The 14,975-nt window shown below is 41.4% G+C and overlaps 1 protein-coding gene across 2 annotated transcripts in view; it reads left to right on the plus strand.

The window, feature by feature from the left end:
* The window catches only part of cdk17 (cyclin-dependent kinase 17), a 35,188-nt gene that overhangs the window by 13,354 nt on the left and 6,859 nt on the right, over window positions 1-14,975 (plus strand). For both annotated transcript variants that reach the window (XM_053414637.1, XM_053414638.1), the window contains exons 2-7: window positions 3,764-3,908; window positions 5,727-5,891; window positions 10,789-10,922; window positions 13,771-13,896; window positions 14,699-14,755; window positions 14,857-14,971. In XM_053414637.1, coding sequence (XP_053270612.1) covers window positions 3,782-3,908; window positions 5,727-5,891; window positions 10,789-10,922; window positions 13,771-13,896; window positions 14,699-14,755; window positions 14,857-14,971 — 724 coding nt within the window. In that variant the 5' untranslated portion in view covers window positions 3,764-3,781. The remainder of the gene's footprint in view (window positions 1-3,763; window positions 3,909-5,726; window positions 5,892-10,788; window positions 10,923-13,770; window positions 13,897-14,698; window positions 14,756-14,856; window positions 14,972-14,975) is intronic.

A 14,975-nucleotide genomic window follows, 5' to 3' on the forward strand; every position in this document is an offset into this window, starting at 1 on the left:
TTTACCCTGTTCACAGTAAGTCTTTTTGTTGGACAGCGTTGCTCCCATTATGTACTGTGTGTTATAATATTGTTGCGATATTTAATCAGCAGTGCAGGGCTAAAAATGACTGGTGTTATCCATGACCTGATCTGACCCACAGTCCCTGAAGGATAGTTTGAGTCAATGAGCTTTAAAGAACAAACCACAAATAAAACTTTAAGATCTCTTTGACATGTGAGCTCTTTTACTCCTCAGGCGCTGTCGAACTCCTTCCTGTCTCCTTTCCAAAAGGAAAGTGATGACTCTGGTGTCTTTTATAAGTGCCTGTGATACTTATATGAGAGAGTATTATTTTAAAAACATTAACGTTTTTTTTTTACTCTTTGCTAAAATCTCCAGCGACTGTTAAATATTCCCTTTAACTGTCTCTTTGTTCCCTTTTCTACTTGTTTCTGCTCCAATTCTGTCAATTCCATAAACTTTTATAAAACAAACACAAGTGTTAAATGGATTTGTTATGACATATTGGTTTTGTGTGTTACTTATTTATAGTGTTATCAGTGTTTAGGCATTAGCTCAGTCTCTTTATGCTGAGGTTAGAGCTAACGGTTTTCCGAATTATGATTAATTTAATCACTAATATGAAACTTTACTAAAGAACTAAAAAAAATATTTTTTATATTAACAAGCTGGATTTTGGGAAGAAATACTGTTTCGATCGGGATCAGTCAATGACACATTAAATTAAGAACCAAACAGCTTATACATTTTTACATTTTGGGAACACACACACGCTTTATGCTTTTAAAGGACAAAAGTTATCATCTGTACTTTTCATTGTTACTGTCATGAGTTTGCTTCTCCCACATGGTGTTCAGGTCACAGACCTAGATTCACAGGAAATGAACTGGGCACGATGCAAAAAGACGAACACAAACTTTTTTTCCAGCTTGATTTGAGGAAACATCAGAGAACTGCTTTCAATTCCCAAATCCCTCATTAAGCTACTGAAACCAAACTTAATGTCGACTGAACCACTGCCTCTCTCAGTATATCTCTCCCTGTGTCAGCACTCAGCAGTACTGTACATGTCTGCAGTCACTTGGGTGATTTCATGGATCTTAACCAAACACAAAGACTCCATTATGGCTCCGCTCCCTGAAATAAACTCACTTTCTCTCCCCCATTCTTTCTCTCCTTCCCTCTTAGTCGTCTTCTTCTTCCTGCTCCAACTGTCTCCTCCTCCTCACATTGACACTTTCACCCACATCTCTGTTAATCAAATATAAAGCCTCATTTTTCCTGACATTACTTCACTCTCATGTCTGAGTTGGGAATGAAGAGAGGGAAAAAAATAGAAGAGGAGGGAAAGCGAAGGGACAGAGGACAGGGAATGGATGTAGGACAGTGGTGGTGGTGGTGGTCTGTGTGTATATGTATGTGTGTGTGTGAGATCATTAGCCTGGTAATTAGGCCCTGACACATTTTGTCTCTCCCCTTGCTCGCCCTTTGAAGTTCCCTCCTCCAGACTACCCACAATGCACTAGGGAGGCATCCAGGAGGGTACAGAGGATTGAGGAATGTGGGTCAAAATGTGTATGTAAGAGAATTTCTGAAAATGCTGATGATAAGAAGAGCGAGAGATAGAGAGAGAATCAGGGGTTCAGTTCTCTCTATGTCTCTCTGTTGTCTTTTTATTTTATTCCCCCCTCATGCACATCATTCAGATGTTCCAGATGCTGTGCTCTCAACACACACACACACACACATACACACACACACACACACACACACACACACACACACACACACACACACACACACACACACACACACACACACACACACACACACACACACACACACACACACGAGCCTCTTTGTTTTGAGATAAAACCCAGCTCTGTTACACTCCTCTGTAAGGGAGACAAAGAGTGCTTATCTCACTATCTCACATATAGTGTGTGTGTGGGGGGAAGGGGGGGGGAAAGAAAGTGTGATTGTGTATGTGAGAGTGTTTTCCCTATGAAGTCATTACACATTTGCATTGTTATTGTAATGAGCCGGATTTTCTGCCTCATTAGATTAAAATTGGTCTTTCCGATCATAGCAGTTTTGTGTGTGTGTGTGTGTGTGTGTGTGTGTGTGTGTGTGTGTGTGTGTGTGTGTGTGTGTGTGTGTGTGTGTGTGTGTGTGTGTGTGTGTGTGTGTGTGTGTGATATCTTTATGCCTATAGGGCCACTATGACACACATCGCTTGCGAATGTGGGCTAATCACAGACAGGTCACATACACATGAACAAATGATGGTCATAGTTCTGTTTAGCTCAGTGGTCGATTCTGAGAGTTGTAGTGTTTTTAAGCAATTTATTCCCCTGCTATATTAAAACCAGAGGAAAGAGAATTGGAATTTGCACCTTGAGTAGAAGTCCAATCACTTCGCTTACTATTACTTTGCTGATATAACAATATTTTCAATGGGAAGATACAAATATATCCATCTTTCGATTCACTATTTTACTGTACCAGTTAGACCGACTTATCTGCTTTTAATGTCACTTGTGCTGTTGTGTCACTGGGATAAATCGATGAACTGGACTTACCTGGCTTCACCTACACCAATAAGATGAAGTGACCTCTCGTAAAATGTAATTTATTATTCATGTTTTTAAAATGAAAATTAGCAAATACCTCAGAATTTAAGATTTTGTGGTTAAATTTGTTTCAAGGTATAATTTAATACTGTGTTTGTATTACATTTATTTTGAGGTGCTGAAACCTGTGAAAAATGCAACATAATATTGCAGGTTAATTAGACCAACTGCAGGACACATGCACACACCACACACACACTCACAGTCTCAAGAGTTTGTAGTCTCCTTAAATGTGTGGATTGCGGTCAAACACCCCAGACACTGATTGATGAATTGGTTCTCGCTTCGCATTACCATGAATGAAAAATTGCTAAAGGTGTGTGTGCGTGCTTGTGTGCGTGAGAGCAGACAGGCAGATGGTGTCCCATGAGTATACGCAGAGCTAACGACCTTGAAAGGGAGAAGGAAAGAGAGGAAGAGAGAAAGAAAGAGACGGGGAGGGATGGTGACAGCAGGGGTCAGCGTGTTTTTGCGTTGTGGGTCAGGAGGTACGGGCGAGGCATTTCTGCTGCTGCTTCCTCAATGCATTTCCTCCACTCGCACACACACATACATACAGTATTTGTACACACACACTTGCATGGGGCGTTAACACAGCAACACAATGAGCAGGGACTGGCCTTAGGCCGATTGAGCAAGGTGTTTCCTGTGACCTGAAAGGCTGCTGCCTCGACACAAACACACTCGTCTGGAACGACACTTTCACGTGGTTGTAGCAGTGCTTGTGTGTGTTTTGTGTTTACTGATTTGACTCTCTCCTCAACCAATAAGACGTCATTAATCTCTCCGTGTATAGACGTGTGAGTGTAAGTGAAAACAGCTGTATTTAAGTCTGTGGTATTCATCCTTTATTTATGTTGTGGTCATGGTTTATTCATGTGCTGCTCTGCCATTTGCAGAGTGAATGAATATTGGATTAAATACGTTTTTATTTTTTATTCATGAGCTGAGAGATATTTTGGCCTGTATGGAGGCTTCTGAAATCCTCAGTGTTGCACACACACACACACACACAGACCCACAAAATAACAAAACATCCCTGTTAATGTTGTTTGTGTTTGTCTTTTTGTGCATCAGTCCTCTACCACTGGCCTAAAGTAAACAGTGTGTCTCTGTGCGTCTTACAGGCTGCACACTGCCCCGCTATGGAGAAGATGAAGAGGATCAAGAAGCGATTGTCTTTAACGCTCCGCTCCAGTCACACCATCGACGAGTCCCTATCTGAACTGGCCGAGCAGATGACCCTTGAGGATGGCGGCACCAAGGACAATGGTCAGTCCTTATAACTGGCAGCTCAGTTCCAGATTCTTTAGATTTCCTGTAACTGCAAGATTTAAGGAACCGTGTTTGTAGCTTAAATACCTCCGTATTATACTGTATACTATCAGCATCCTCTTGCAGCAGGAAACTCAACAATGTGTGGATGCACAGAGTTGTAAAAAATGTCGGTAAATGACTTGCACTTTATTTATTTTTCTCAAAATTATGTATTGTAGAAAAATATGGTAAAAATATGTTTAAACTGATCTGTTTCCTTATAAAAGATTAACCAAACACAGGAAAAAAAATACACATAAAGATATCAATATTGTGTAAATTAATTTTGATTTCTTAGAAGAATATTCAGTTTAGCATTCACATTGTAATTCGTTTGAAAATGCAAGCTGCATTCAATGCTGAAAAAAAATATTAAAATGCTGTTAGAGCATCAGTGCCACATTCAATATCTTCCTGTACATTTCTGTCAGCACAGGCATGAGAGAGAGAGAGAGAGAGAGAGAGAGAGAGAGAGAGAGAGAGAGAGAGAGAGAGAGAGAGAGAGAGAGAGAGAGAGAGAGAGAGAGAGAGAGAGAGAGAGAGAGAGAGAGAGAGAGAGAGAGAGAGAGAGAGAGAGAGAGAGAGAGAGAGAGAGAGAGACTAGAATGTAACAGCTGTAATGGACTTCCAGTGAGGAGCTCTCTACCTCGTTATATAATAAGAGTAAGAGCGAGGGAGCTGCTTCATAACGCATGCATGCACACACCATTAAGTAGCAGTGATTGAAAAGAGAGAGAATCAACATTTAGACACTTTCCCCAACTTCTCTCTGTAATGCAATGCCAAGCACCAGTGTGTCTGCAGCGAGCTGCTGCTTGTGAAGGCCACGTGTCATTGACACATGTGATTGACAGCTGCCAGGATAAATTGACACACACGTCCACCGGCTGCACACTTTTTCCCCTTTTTAGATATTTGCTTTTGGCTCCACATGCACCAAGACTCAACAAAAGTTACAGGCATCAGGAACCAAGACCAATGTCATCTTCTAAATAATCATGTAGCTCCATAATAATGGTGCGAAGAAGCCATTTGTCATCCTAAATAGTAGTTCCACATTTCGTAGGTTTATTTTTTTTACCTTAGGAGGGACCCATGCTAGCTCTCTCCACCTGTTTCCAGTCTTTGTGCTATTGGTGCAGTTAATTCAGCTGCTGTAGTTTTATACTTGTGGCATCTTATTTAACTCTTAGCAACAAAAGCCAGTGTTTATATTATAAAATACTTCCGTCCACCTAGACCTGACATTTTTACCTTTAACTTCTGACATATCTGACAAGCACCTATACTTATATGTGCTTGTTGACTCCACAGTCTTTCAGCTCAGAGTTTCAAAGGTTGGTGAACAAAATTAGGTTGACAGGAGAAGACAAATTAACCTATGGGTGTTGATATTGTTCTGCCCACAGGGAGAACACTGAGTCTCAATATTTTCCTCTGACAAATTCCTGGGCCTCTATTACTTTGAGAAAGCCCATTAATGAACCCATGTGGCTTATCTGTAGAGTTGAATTGTCATTTTTTGATCGATCGTATGGTAATGCAAACAATTTTGTAATACCAAGAATGTAGGTACATTTTATTCTTCTCATATAACGTAAGTTCAGCAAACCCGAGTTAATGCAACATTACATAACACATTTCTCTGTAATTGAGCCTGAGGGTTGGTGGTTTCTGTGTTAGTACCTCATGTGGCTTCCTGAATATTTGCGATGCATTTGAGAGCATCTAATTTTCAGAGGACCAGAAATGATTGCAGTTGTTGTTTTTCAGAGCCCTTCATGAGGAACGGCCGCCCCCCCACCTCCCACAGCATGCACTCCTTCCTGCACCAGTACACCGGCTCCTTCAAGAAGCCCCCACTCCGCCGGCCGCACAGCGTCATCGGCGGCACCCTGGGATCCTTCATGACTATTCCACGCAATGGCAGTCGTCTGGGTAAGATACATGCATGTGTTCACACAGTCTCACACCGCACAAACACAAACGGAAGGAAGTGAGTAGAGGGAGAGCAGATGGCATCCGGGGAACAAACAGGAAACGTGTCACGGTCCTGAGATTTCCGTCCTCCTCATATTGGAAAACACGCTCTGGGCCAGTGACTGGCTGTCCTTCCCGTGAGGCCGCTTCTCGCTCTTCGCACTCAGCAGGGCTGTTTCTACCCGAGTGACAGCTGGGTGGGAGATTCAGTCAAACGTGAGACAGTGTCCTGTGAGAACCGATTCATCACAGTCGATCCGCAGCAACGAGTCTCAAATTCAGGGTTGGAAAGGAGGTGATGCTGATGATTCAAAGCAGCATCACATTTGAAGCTGGAGGTGGGGACAACCCACAGGATGACGAAATGATTCATGGGAACAATATGTGGGTATCAAGATCTACCAGCCTCCAGGCTTTTTGAATATTTAGTCGAGAAGAGCTGGACATATTTGTAGGTTCTGAACCAATGAGGTCTGTAGTGCACAGTTACAGTTAAAGTTCAGACATTTTGTAACTGCAGATTTTACCTCACTTGAACCTTCTGTTTACACCTCAGACAATTCTGGCTAATATTCATGTTCACACAATGATATACTGCACTGTATGTTACCAAAGACCTTTAATCTAACAGCACTCCATGGATCATTAAGTGGAGTTGAAAATCCCCGTACCGCACATTTCCTCCTTCAGTAAAGTGTCACAAGGCTTCTTTTTGTTGTTGTGGAGGTCATGAGTCAAATCTTGGAAGTGAAAACAATTGTGAATGTGGAAACTGAACACAGCATGCACAGTATTGTTGGGATTGCTATTTGAGTTTTACTTTACTTAAAGCCAAGATAAAATTGGGTCTTTTTATTAATTCATTTTATTAATTCATTGAATGTTTCTGTTAGTGCCCATTATATAAATACTGCATCTGGAGTCTGATATGTGCTTCTCTAAGCTATTTTTTGTCATACCCTTGAGGGCTGATAAGCCTCACACTGGACCCTGGCCTAGATTGAGGGACATGGATCTAAAAACAGGACATTTAAGTAGGACAGTGATGTACCACATATTGCTGCTACACTTTGTGTGCTTATTATCAAAGCTGCTAAAAATGGTAGCGATCATTAAGTCTCGAGTCACAAGTTCAAAAACTCATTCAGAAGAAAGGATGTGTGGAGATGATTAGGAAAGAAAGATAAAAAATAGATGGAGAATGAAATTCCATAAGAGAGGTGCAAAGGGAAAATCGGAAAAAAAAATTGAAAGGAGATAAGAATCTGCTTGTAGGGGGTTTTTTTTGGAGTGAGAGACACGCGCAGTTGGAAAGTGATTGCACAATGAAAAGTGAGAGAAAGAGTTTCAGGGGTTTTTGACATTTTTTGAAGAGGAGTAGTAGGAGATAGGGGAGAGCCACGGTATGTGAACGGAAAAGAAAGTAGCCCAGAGGAGATAATTTCAAGAAGCAGCATTAGAAAAGTGCAGGTAGTGGAGGAATGTGTTGAAGCAATAGAGTCAGATGGACCAGTTCCAATTAAAACTACACAAAAGACAAAACAAAATCTGGGAAAATAAGGAATATGTAGAGTGCTGGCAGTGGTGAAAAAAAAATTGGTGAGGCAAGAAATATGTAAGTGGGAGAGCGTGACAGAAATAGAGGGAAGAGAGGTTGTGTGGATGTTTTCAAAGCGTAGACAAGAGAGAAAGTCACTGAAGAAAGTGTTGCAGTCACGGGGAAGAACTTCCTGGAAGAAGTATGAGTGAGGTGTTACTCTCTTAAGGATGTGTTTCAAAGCATATATAGAATAAGTTCTCTATTATTGTGATGTAAATGCCTGTAAAGATGAAATTTTGGTATTTATTATGGAACAGCCACATTCAACCTTTGCACAATGAACACTTTTAAAGGTTAAGTGGATGAGATTTGAAACAAAAATACTGCAGCCAACAGCTATTTGCTATATAAAGATACAGTGGAACAATGGCGTCATAAGCAGCAAATGAAGACCCCCTCCCCCTGTGTGTGTTGTGATCCGAGCTTCAGTGCTCTTTGTTTTGGTAGCTGGCTCAGGTGCACATTCATTTTAGAGGGTGTGATTATATTATAAAAAGAGATGACCCCATTTTTCACCCCTTTTTCACAATCTCACATCTTTCAGAGCTAGAAATACCTGTCACCTACCCACCACAATGTTGTACTGGCTACGTACTAACAATATTAGCAATGCTAACAATCTGTGCATGCGGAAACACTTATTTAACGTGGTAGCGCAGGCTGCTCGCATTCAGAGGCGTGAGTCCTGCTGCAACAGCTGCCGGTTCAGTTCCGACCCGGGCCTTTTGGTGCATGTCCTCCATTTCTCTCTCTGTCCCAATTTCCTGGTTGATATCCTTTCAATAAAGGTGAAATGCCTAAAAAAAATATCCAGGAAACAGTTTCTGATGCCTGCAAGGCAGTTTGCTGGATTCCTCTGCACACAGTTTAATTTCAGTTGTAGTTCTCTGTGTGTTTGTTTTGTGTCTGTTGTATCTATTGTGTGTTCTGGGACTGAACACCTTGCTCCTGAAAACAAAGGTTTCTTTGTCAGCCACGTCAAAAGGTAGCCTGGGGCTCACTGGGACACGGTTAATTTTATTAGTAGCAACTGTTCTTTTCATACTGTGACAGGTCAGAATGTCTGCTGTGTTAAAGGCCTGTTGCAGTTCAGTTGCAGGCCTGAAGTATCTCAACAAAATGTTGATGAATTTCAAAATCGTGGTTCCCAGAGGATGAATCGTATAGATTTAGCATGTGTTACCCTTATTTTTCCTCAACATCATTAGGGTCAAAATTTCAATTCGTTCAATTCAGCTCAAGGTCTTAATATATCCTCAGAGACCTCCTTAGGGTGCCTTTTTTATTGTCACCTGGCAACACATTATGTATAATGAAAATTATACCTGGTAAAGTGGGAATCAAGAAAGCAGTCGCATGAGACTCATAAGTACCTCTTCAGATTAATATACAATCTGGAGTATATTTCCAAAGAGACAGTGTATCTTTAAATGAATTAAAATGAATGAAAGACCTTAATACCTCATTATTAATGCAGATGAAATACAGTTGAATGTCATTAACAGATCCTCAGGTTCTCTTGTCACTGAGCCAGCTGCTCAGTGAGGCAGCACCAGAGAATCAAGTACAAATAGAGCCGCTAATGGTGTAATTTCCTTCTGAAATGTGTTCAGGCCTGATAGTTGACAATCTATCAATTATGCAAACACGGCTGGCAGTTAAGTTGTTGTTTGTGTGTGTGTGTGTAATTTAGGCAATAGTTTATCCCAAATTAAATCTGTGTTTGTTGTATGCATATAAATGAGTGTGTGCATGTTCAAATAATGTGTGTATGTAATGGGTCCCCCAGGAGAGGAAACAGGAGATGGATGAAAGTAGATGGCTGCAGAGACAAAGGCTAGAAAAACCGATGAAGAAATGAGGAAGGTGTTTGAGAATAGATGGACTGAGGAGGGATGAAGAACAGTGAGAGGATAAGAAAGAACATAAGTCATTTATCTCCCTCTATTATATATGGAAACATTGCCACCATTTCTCTTTTCTTCTTCCTTTTTTATTTATTCTCTGTACCCTCACCTTCTCCTGGCTCCTTCCTTCTCTTCCCCCTCAACAACTATGTCTCTGACGCATTCTCGCCCCTCCCTCCCTGCAGGTACTTTGCAAACCCTGAAGCTTTATATTTTCTATTCCACTTAAAGAACCCTGCTGTCGTATGTCGAGCTCTTCCCGTGTGCCAGGAACTAGAGTTCAGCCAGAGAAGCGGCGGAGAAACCTCGCACCAAATGATCTGTGGAAAAAGCAGAGTGACATGCAAAGTGCAGTAGAACGGAACAACCCCAGAGGAAAATCCTGAAAACATTTTTGTTTCTAAAAGCGGATCAGCGGTTCCTATAATCTGGGGGGGGGGAGAGACTTTCGGTTTTAACCATAGACTGTGTATATAACCAGATTACCACCGACAGGTTGACATTCTGCGGCCTTTGGGTTGTGGCCGCACCACAGAGTAATGAATTAGCATTTTATGAAGTGAGGTTTGTCAACAAGGTGCATGAATAGAGAAGGAGAGCTTTGTCTGGTGGTAACAAGCATACTTCTTTTACAACACCTAAACTAACAAGTGTTAATAATCGTCTTTGGTACGATATTAGAGAATTAATCAGGATTATCATGTTATGAAATAATTGTACACAGTAAATCTCCATCAACAGAAAGCTGACAGAGATTTCTTTCTTCTCGTTCCTCCACTCTGTGCCTCCGCATTTGATGACAGACTGCATGGTTGAAGGCGCTGACACAATGATGACAGAGAACTGCTCAGCTGTGGCTACTCATTAACTGTGTGTGTGTGTGTGTGTGTGTGTGTGTGTGTGTGTGTGTGTGTGTGTGTGTGTGTGTGTGTGTGTGTGTGTGTATGTGTGTGTGTGTGTGTGTGTGTGTGTGTGTGTGTGTGTGTGTGTGTGTGTGTGTGTTTGGGAAGGAGAAGGTGGGCATGTGGTTTGTACATCAGCGTATTCACCCCTGCTGTGCTATGGCAGTAGTGGTAGTTTTACAGCCCTGGAGGAAGTGAAGTGTTTAATCTTTGGCCTCGGGGGAAACAAGGACCTGAGAGATGAGAGGGATAGAATGAGAGAGTGGGATCTGTAGAAATAAAGATGCATATTTCAACTTTTTCAAAGCGTGTTTACTGGTTGATAAATAATCAACACTCTATACTATGAACTATAATCTATAATATAAGTAACCTGTTGTTTATCAAGTATCAGAATGAAACTTGTAAACTGTTATGTCAATTAGATATTTTTTTTCTCTTGTCAGATATTGTACATGAGAACTTGAAGATGGGCTCAGACGGGGAGAGCGACCAGGCGTCTGGAACGTCGTCAGATGAGGTTCAGTCTCCGACCGGCGTCTGTCTGAGGAACCGAGTCCACCGGCGGATCTCCATGGAGGTGAGACGCCCACACACACAGCACATAGACACACATATGCAGTCACACATACATAGAAACACACTGCACAGTAATTGTTGAAAAAATGGTTGACAGGCCACGTCTGCATTTCGCCCTTTACGCCCCCCTCATCTCCTTCTGCTCTTCAACACCACCCTCCTCTTCTCCCCCTCGTTCTCTTGGGAGATCCAAGTCGGGAGGGGGTCGGGGAGGGGGTCGCTCATCCCCTAATGGTCTCTCAGTGTCTGGGCGTCATGATACTGATAGCAGTCCTGCTCCCTGAGGAACGCAGCAGCGTCTGTTAAAGACATGCAGCGTGATCGTCTGTGCTGTGACCACCTTGGTTTACTACATGTTGGCTGTGTCAACACGGCTCCAGTGCACGCTGGGACTGGAATCTGCTTTGTTCCTCTTTTAAGGACATATATAATCTACCTACACCTTTTAATATCTTGTTGCCATATAAACATCTTCTTGACATCTTAACACCAGTTTTACTTGTACGAAACTAGATATTATCTTTAATTTATCCAGAGCTCTGACATCTGTAAATGTAGAACTCCAAACTTGTAATTCCCTTTTTTTAAATAATATCTAGCTGCACGCATCTCTTTTCTCATCAACAGATTCTCAGAAAAGGCTTTTAAAATGCTTACTGAGTCAAATACCATGAATTGGCTTGGATGGCCCTCAGGGGGAATTCAACACAGTCACTTACACAAGCTCAGCAAATAATAAATGAACAGGATGAATTGTGAAGAGGCTGCATGGTTACCATGGGATTGTTTTTGTCAACTAGTTTTGAGCTGTGTTTTTTGTATGAATTTTAAATTTTTTCTTCCCCGTACCAACTTTAATTTTTCCAAACAGTTTTTATTATTTTTGCTGGCAATATATAAGTTATTAAAGGTGGAAGACCTCTTCCACCTTTAATAAAAGGATGCTCAATCTTGGCTTTAAAATCATCTTTCTTATGAATCTCAACCTGGAGGACTCCTGCCCTCTGCTGGCAGAGGATTGTACTTGTTCTTAGAGTGAGGTAACACACAAACACAATTATGCTGACCTATTTTTCGCTTGAGTTAAAATCATTTGTAGTTACATTAAACAACACACACACACACACACTTGCACACAAAATATGTTATATGACCACAACTCCACTGCTCTTCTTCTGGTTCCTTTTGATGCTGCTGGAGGTTTTAATAAAGCTACATTGAGTCAGTAAAGAGGTCAAGGCCACAGTGTGCTCTCACTTCCTGACCCATGTTAAAAGATGAGCAGCTTTTTAGTTTTTTAGCTCCGACTCCACACTCTCAATCTGTCCTCTCAATAAATTTGCATCTTGTCGAAGTGTCCTTAAAAAAGAGACTGTAACCAAAATTAGCCCGGACGGCTGTGCTGACGGTGCGTAAATTGTTTGTGATAGAAAAAAGCACTGCTTATAGAAGCGCTGTTTGCGTGAATGTGAATCTACACAGTTTAAAAAGAATAAAATATATTAACCCAATATCTCCCAAAAAAAGAACAAGGATACAACAAGTGGATCAGTGTCCTCTCCTTATTACACTTTACCCAATTTTAGTGTGTTTTATTTAGGGAAATGCTTTTGTATAGATATAATATAACAAGTGTCTTTCATTAATATGTAAAAACGGCAGTATAAATTAACATATATATATTCCTCATAGACATGACTGGAAAAGTACATTCTTCCGTGTGATCAGTAGTTTTTCAAATTTTCTGTCGATTGACTCATTGAAACAATTATTTCCAGACTATATCGAAGTGTGTACACATGCAATTTTCCACCACAGTGAAAAGTATTGTGCACAGCGAGTGAACAAAATTAAAATAGATGAACTGCAAAGAGGACGGACCAAATTGAAGACTGACACTAAAGAGAGAAAAAGCAGCTCTGAATCGTATTATGTAATATTGTTTCTCGTCTTCCAGACAGAGATATGCTCTGCATGATGTGAGTTCTCCATTGTCATAATACTGACAACCTTTCTGAGCAGCTCCGTGATAAAGAACTAACGTAATGAAAAGAAATGAGATGATTAAAAAGAACTGGTGTCATTTTCTCTCAGTGTATTTTTATTCCACTTCACATCTTTCAGCGTTATGCAACTTCATGTCAGACGTGATGCTTTTTTGATCCTGGAATAGATGCAATGTGCCGTCCACAACAATAAGACATGAGCCCGGTTATATTGACAGTGACAGCCTGCAGTGTGAGCTCAGACCGACAATAAAGAATATTGTACGACCTTTTCTTACCCTCACGTGGCTCTCTGCGTGTGTTTTAACACTCACAATCTGATTTGTGTAAAGTTTTGCTGTTCAGCTGCAATCACGAGACCAAACACCACCTCTTACTTGTACCTCTCGTTAGGTGTTGATCGACCTGATCTGTCCTCTCGCTTTGGGAGTAGCAAGAGAAGAAAACAAGTTATTTTAAACACCGTGCATGTGTGTGTACGTGTGTGTGTGTGTGTTTCTATTTGTGGGTAGACTCAATTGCCTACATTGCGTTGTGTTACTTGCTGCTGAAAAAGGTCCCAAGCTTCATATAGACACATGGCATGCAGCAGTATGATGTGAGCAGATTGCCGAACAGCAACAGTGTGACATACAATCATAAGCTCTGTTAACTATCAAAGTGTATAAGTATGAGTGGCATGAATTTAATCTGGTTTTAGAGATTTTCAGCTCAAAATACTCAGTTTCTTTTCCACAAGCCTCAAAGTTCTTAAACAAGTAAACTCGACATCCACCACAGGAATGTCAAATTAAAAGCTGGCCTCACTCCTTAACTGAGTTTTGTTATTGGTTTGTGTTGCAGGACCTCAACAAGCGTCTGTCGCTGCCAGCGGACATCCGAATCCCCGACGGTTACCTGGAGAAGCTGCAGCTCAGCAGTCCGCCCTTCGACCAGCCGCTCAGCCGACGCTCCCGCCGGGCTTCTCTGGTCAGTGCATGTGTGCGTCTGTTTGTCTACCTCTGTGTGCGCCCCCTTTATTGCTTTGTGTTGCTTGCCGACTCCTGACGGGGCCGGTTACCATGGCAACAGGCCCAGTGTGAGCCGAGGGAGGTTTCATCTGGAGTCACCCGCCTCCCGCCTTTAGCCCATCAAATTAGATTATATTACTCAACTGGGGTGTGATCAATCAGCTTCTTTGCAGACAAGGTGACATGGTTTATGTACATCAGGATCAAAGATGTCTGTCTGTCTCTAAAGGAACAAGTGAAACTTGTCTCTTTTTTAAAAGTAATTACTCATCATTTATTTAGCTTTTCTTTCTCCACCTCCAGATATTTCCTGAAGCTATTACAGAGAGTCTGGGGGGGAATTCAGACATTGTTCATAAGAACCATGTTGAAAGGACAGTCAGTAAACCTCTGCTCTAACATGTTGACTGTTCTTATCATGTTTGGTGTCGGTGTCTCTGAAACAAAAATCTTCTCGCTGCATTTCTGCATCGTTGTCCAACTCGTGAACAAGACACATTAGAAGCACAGACACCAACATGAGCAAAGGACTGACCGAGATGAAACAGCTGCTTTTTGTTTTTAACTGAAGAGTTATCTTGACTTTCTGAATTAGAAAATGGTGCTGTAAGTCTGTAGAAATAAGTTTGACTGTTGTTGCAAGAGCAGTAAAACCACCCATTCTCAAATTCCAAAATGAGTTATAGCCTTATAGACATGTCTGATTACTGATCATTATTGTAATTTATGCTTAATGTTGAGTTTTTCTTCCTTTTCCTCAGTCGGAGATCGGTTTTGGGAAGCTGGAAACATACATTAAGCTGGACAAACTGGGAGAGGTGAGGAGGGACTGAAAATCTGCCAATAACTAAAAAAAGACTATGCTTTGTAACTCCCTTTAAGTCAGTAATGTTCATCCAGCGTTATTTTTGGCTTTCAGGGAACCTACGCCACAGTATTCAAGGGACGCAGTAAGCTTACAGACAACCTGGTGGCGCTGAAGGAGATCAGGTTGGAGCACGAGGAGGGAGCGCCATGCACCGCCATCAGAGAGGGTAA

Source organism: Pleuronectes platessa, chromosome 22 (genome assembly GCF_947347685.1).
Source record: "Pleuronectes platessa chromosome 22, fPlePla1.1, whole genome shotgun sequence".
Taxonomy (NCBI): Eukaryota; Metazoa; Chordata; class Actinopteri; order Pleuronectiformes; family Pleuronectidae; genus Pleuronectes; species Pleuronectes platessa.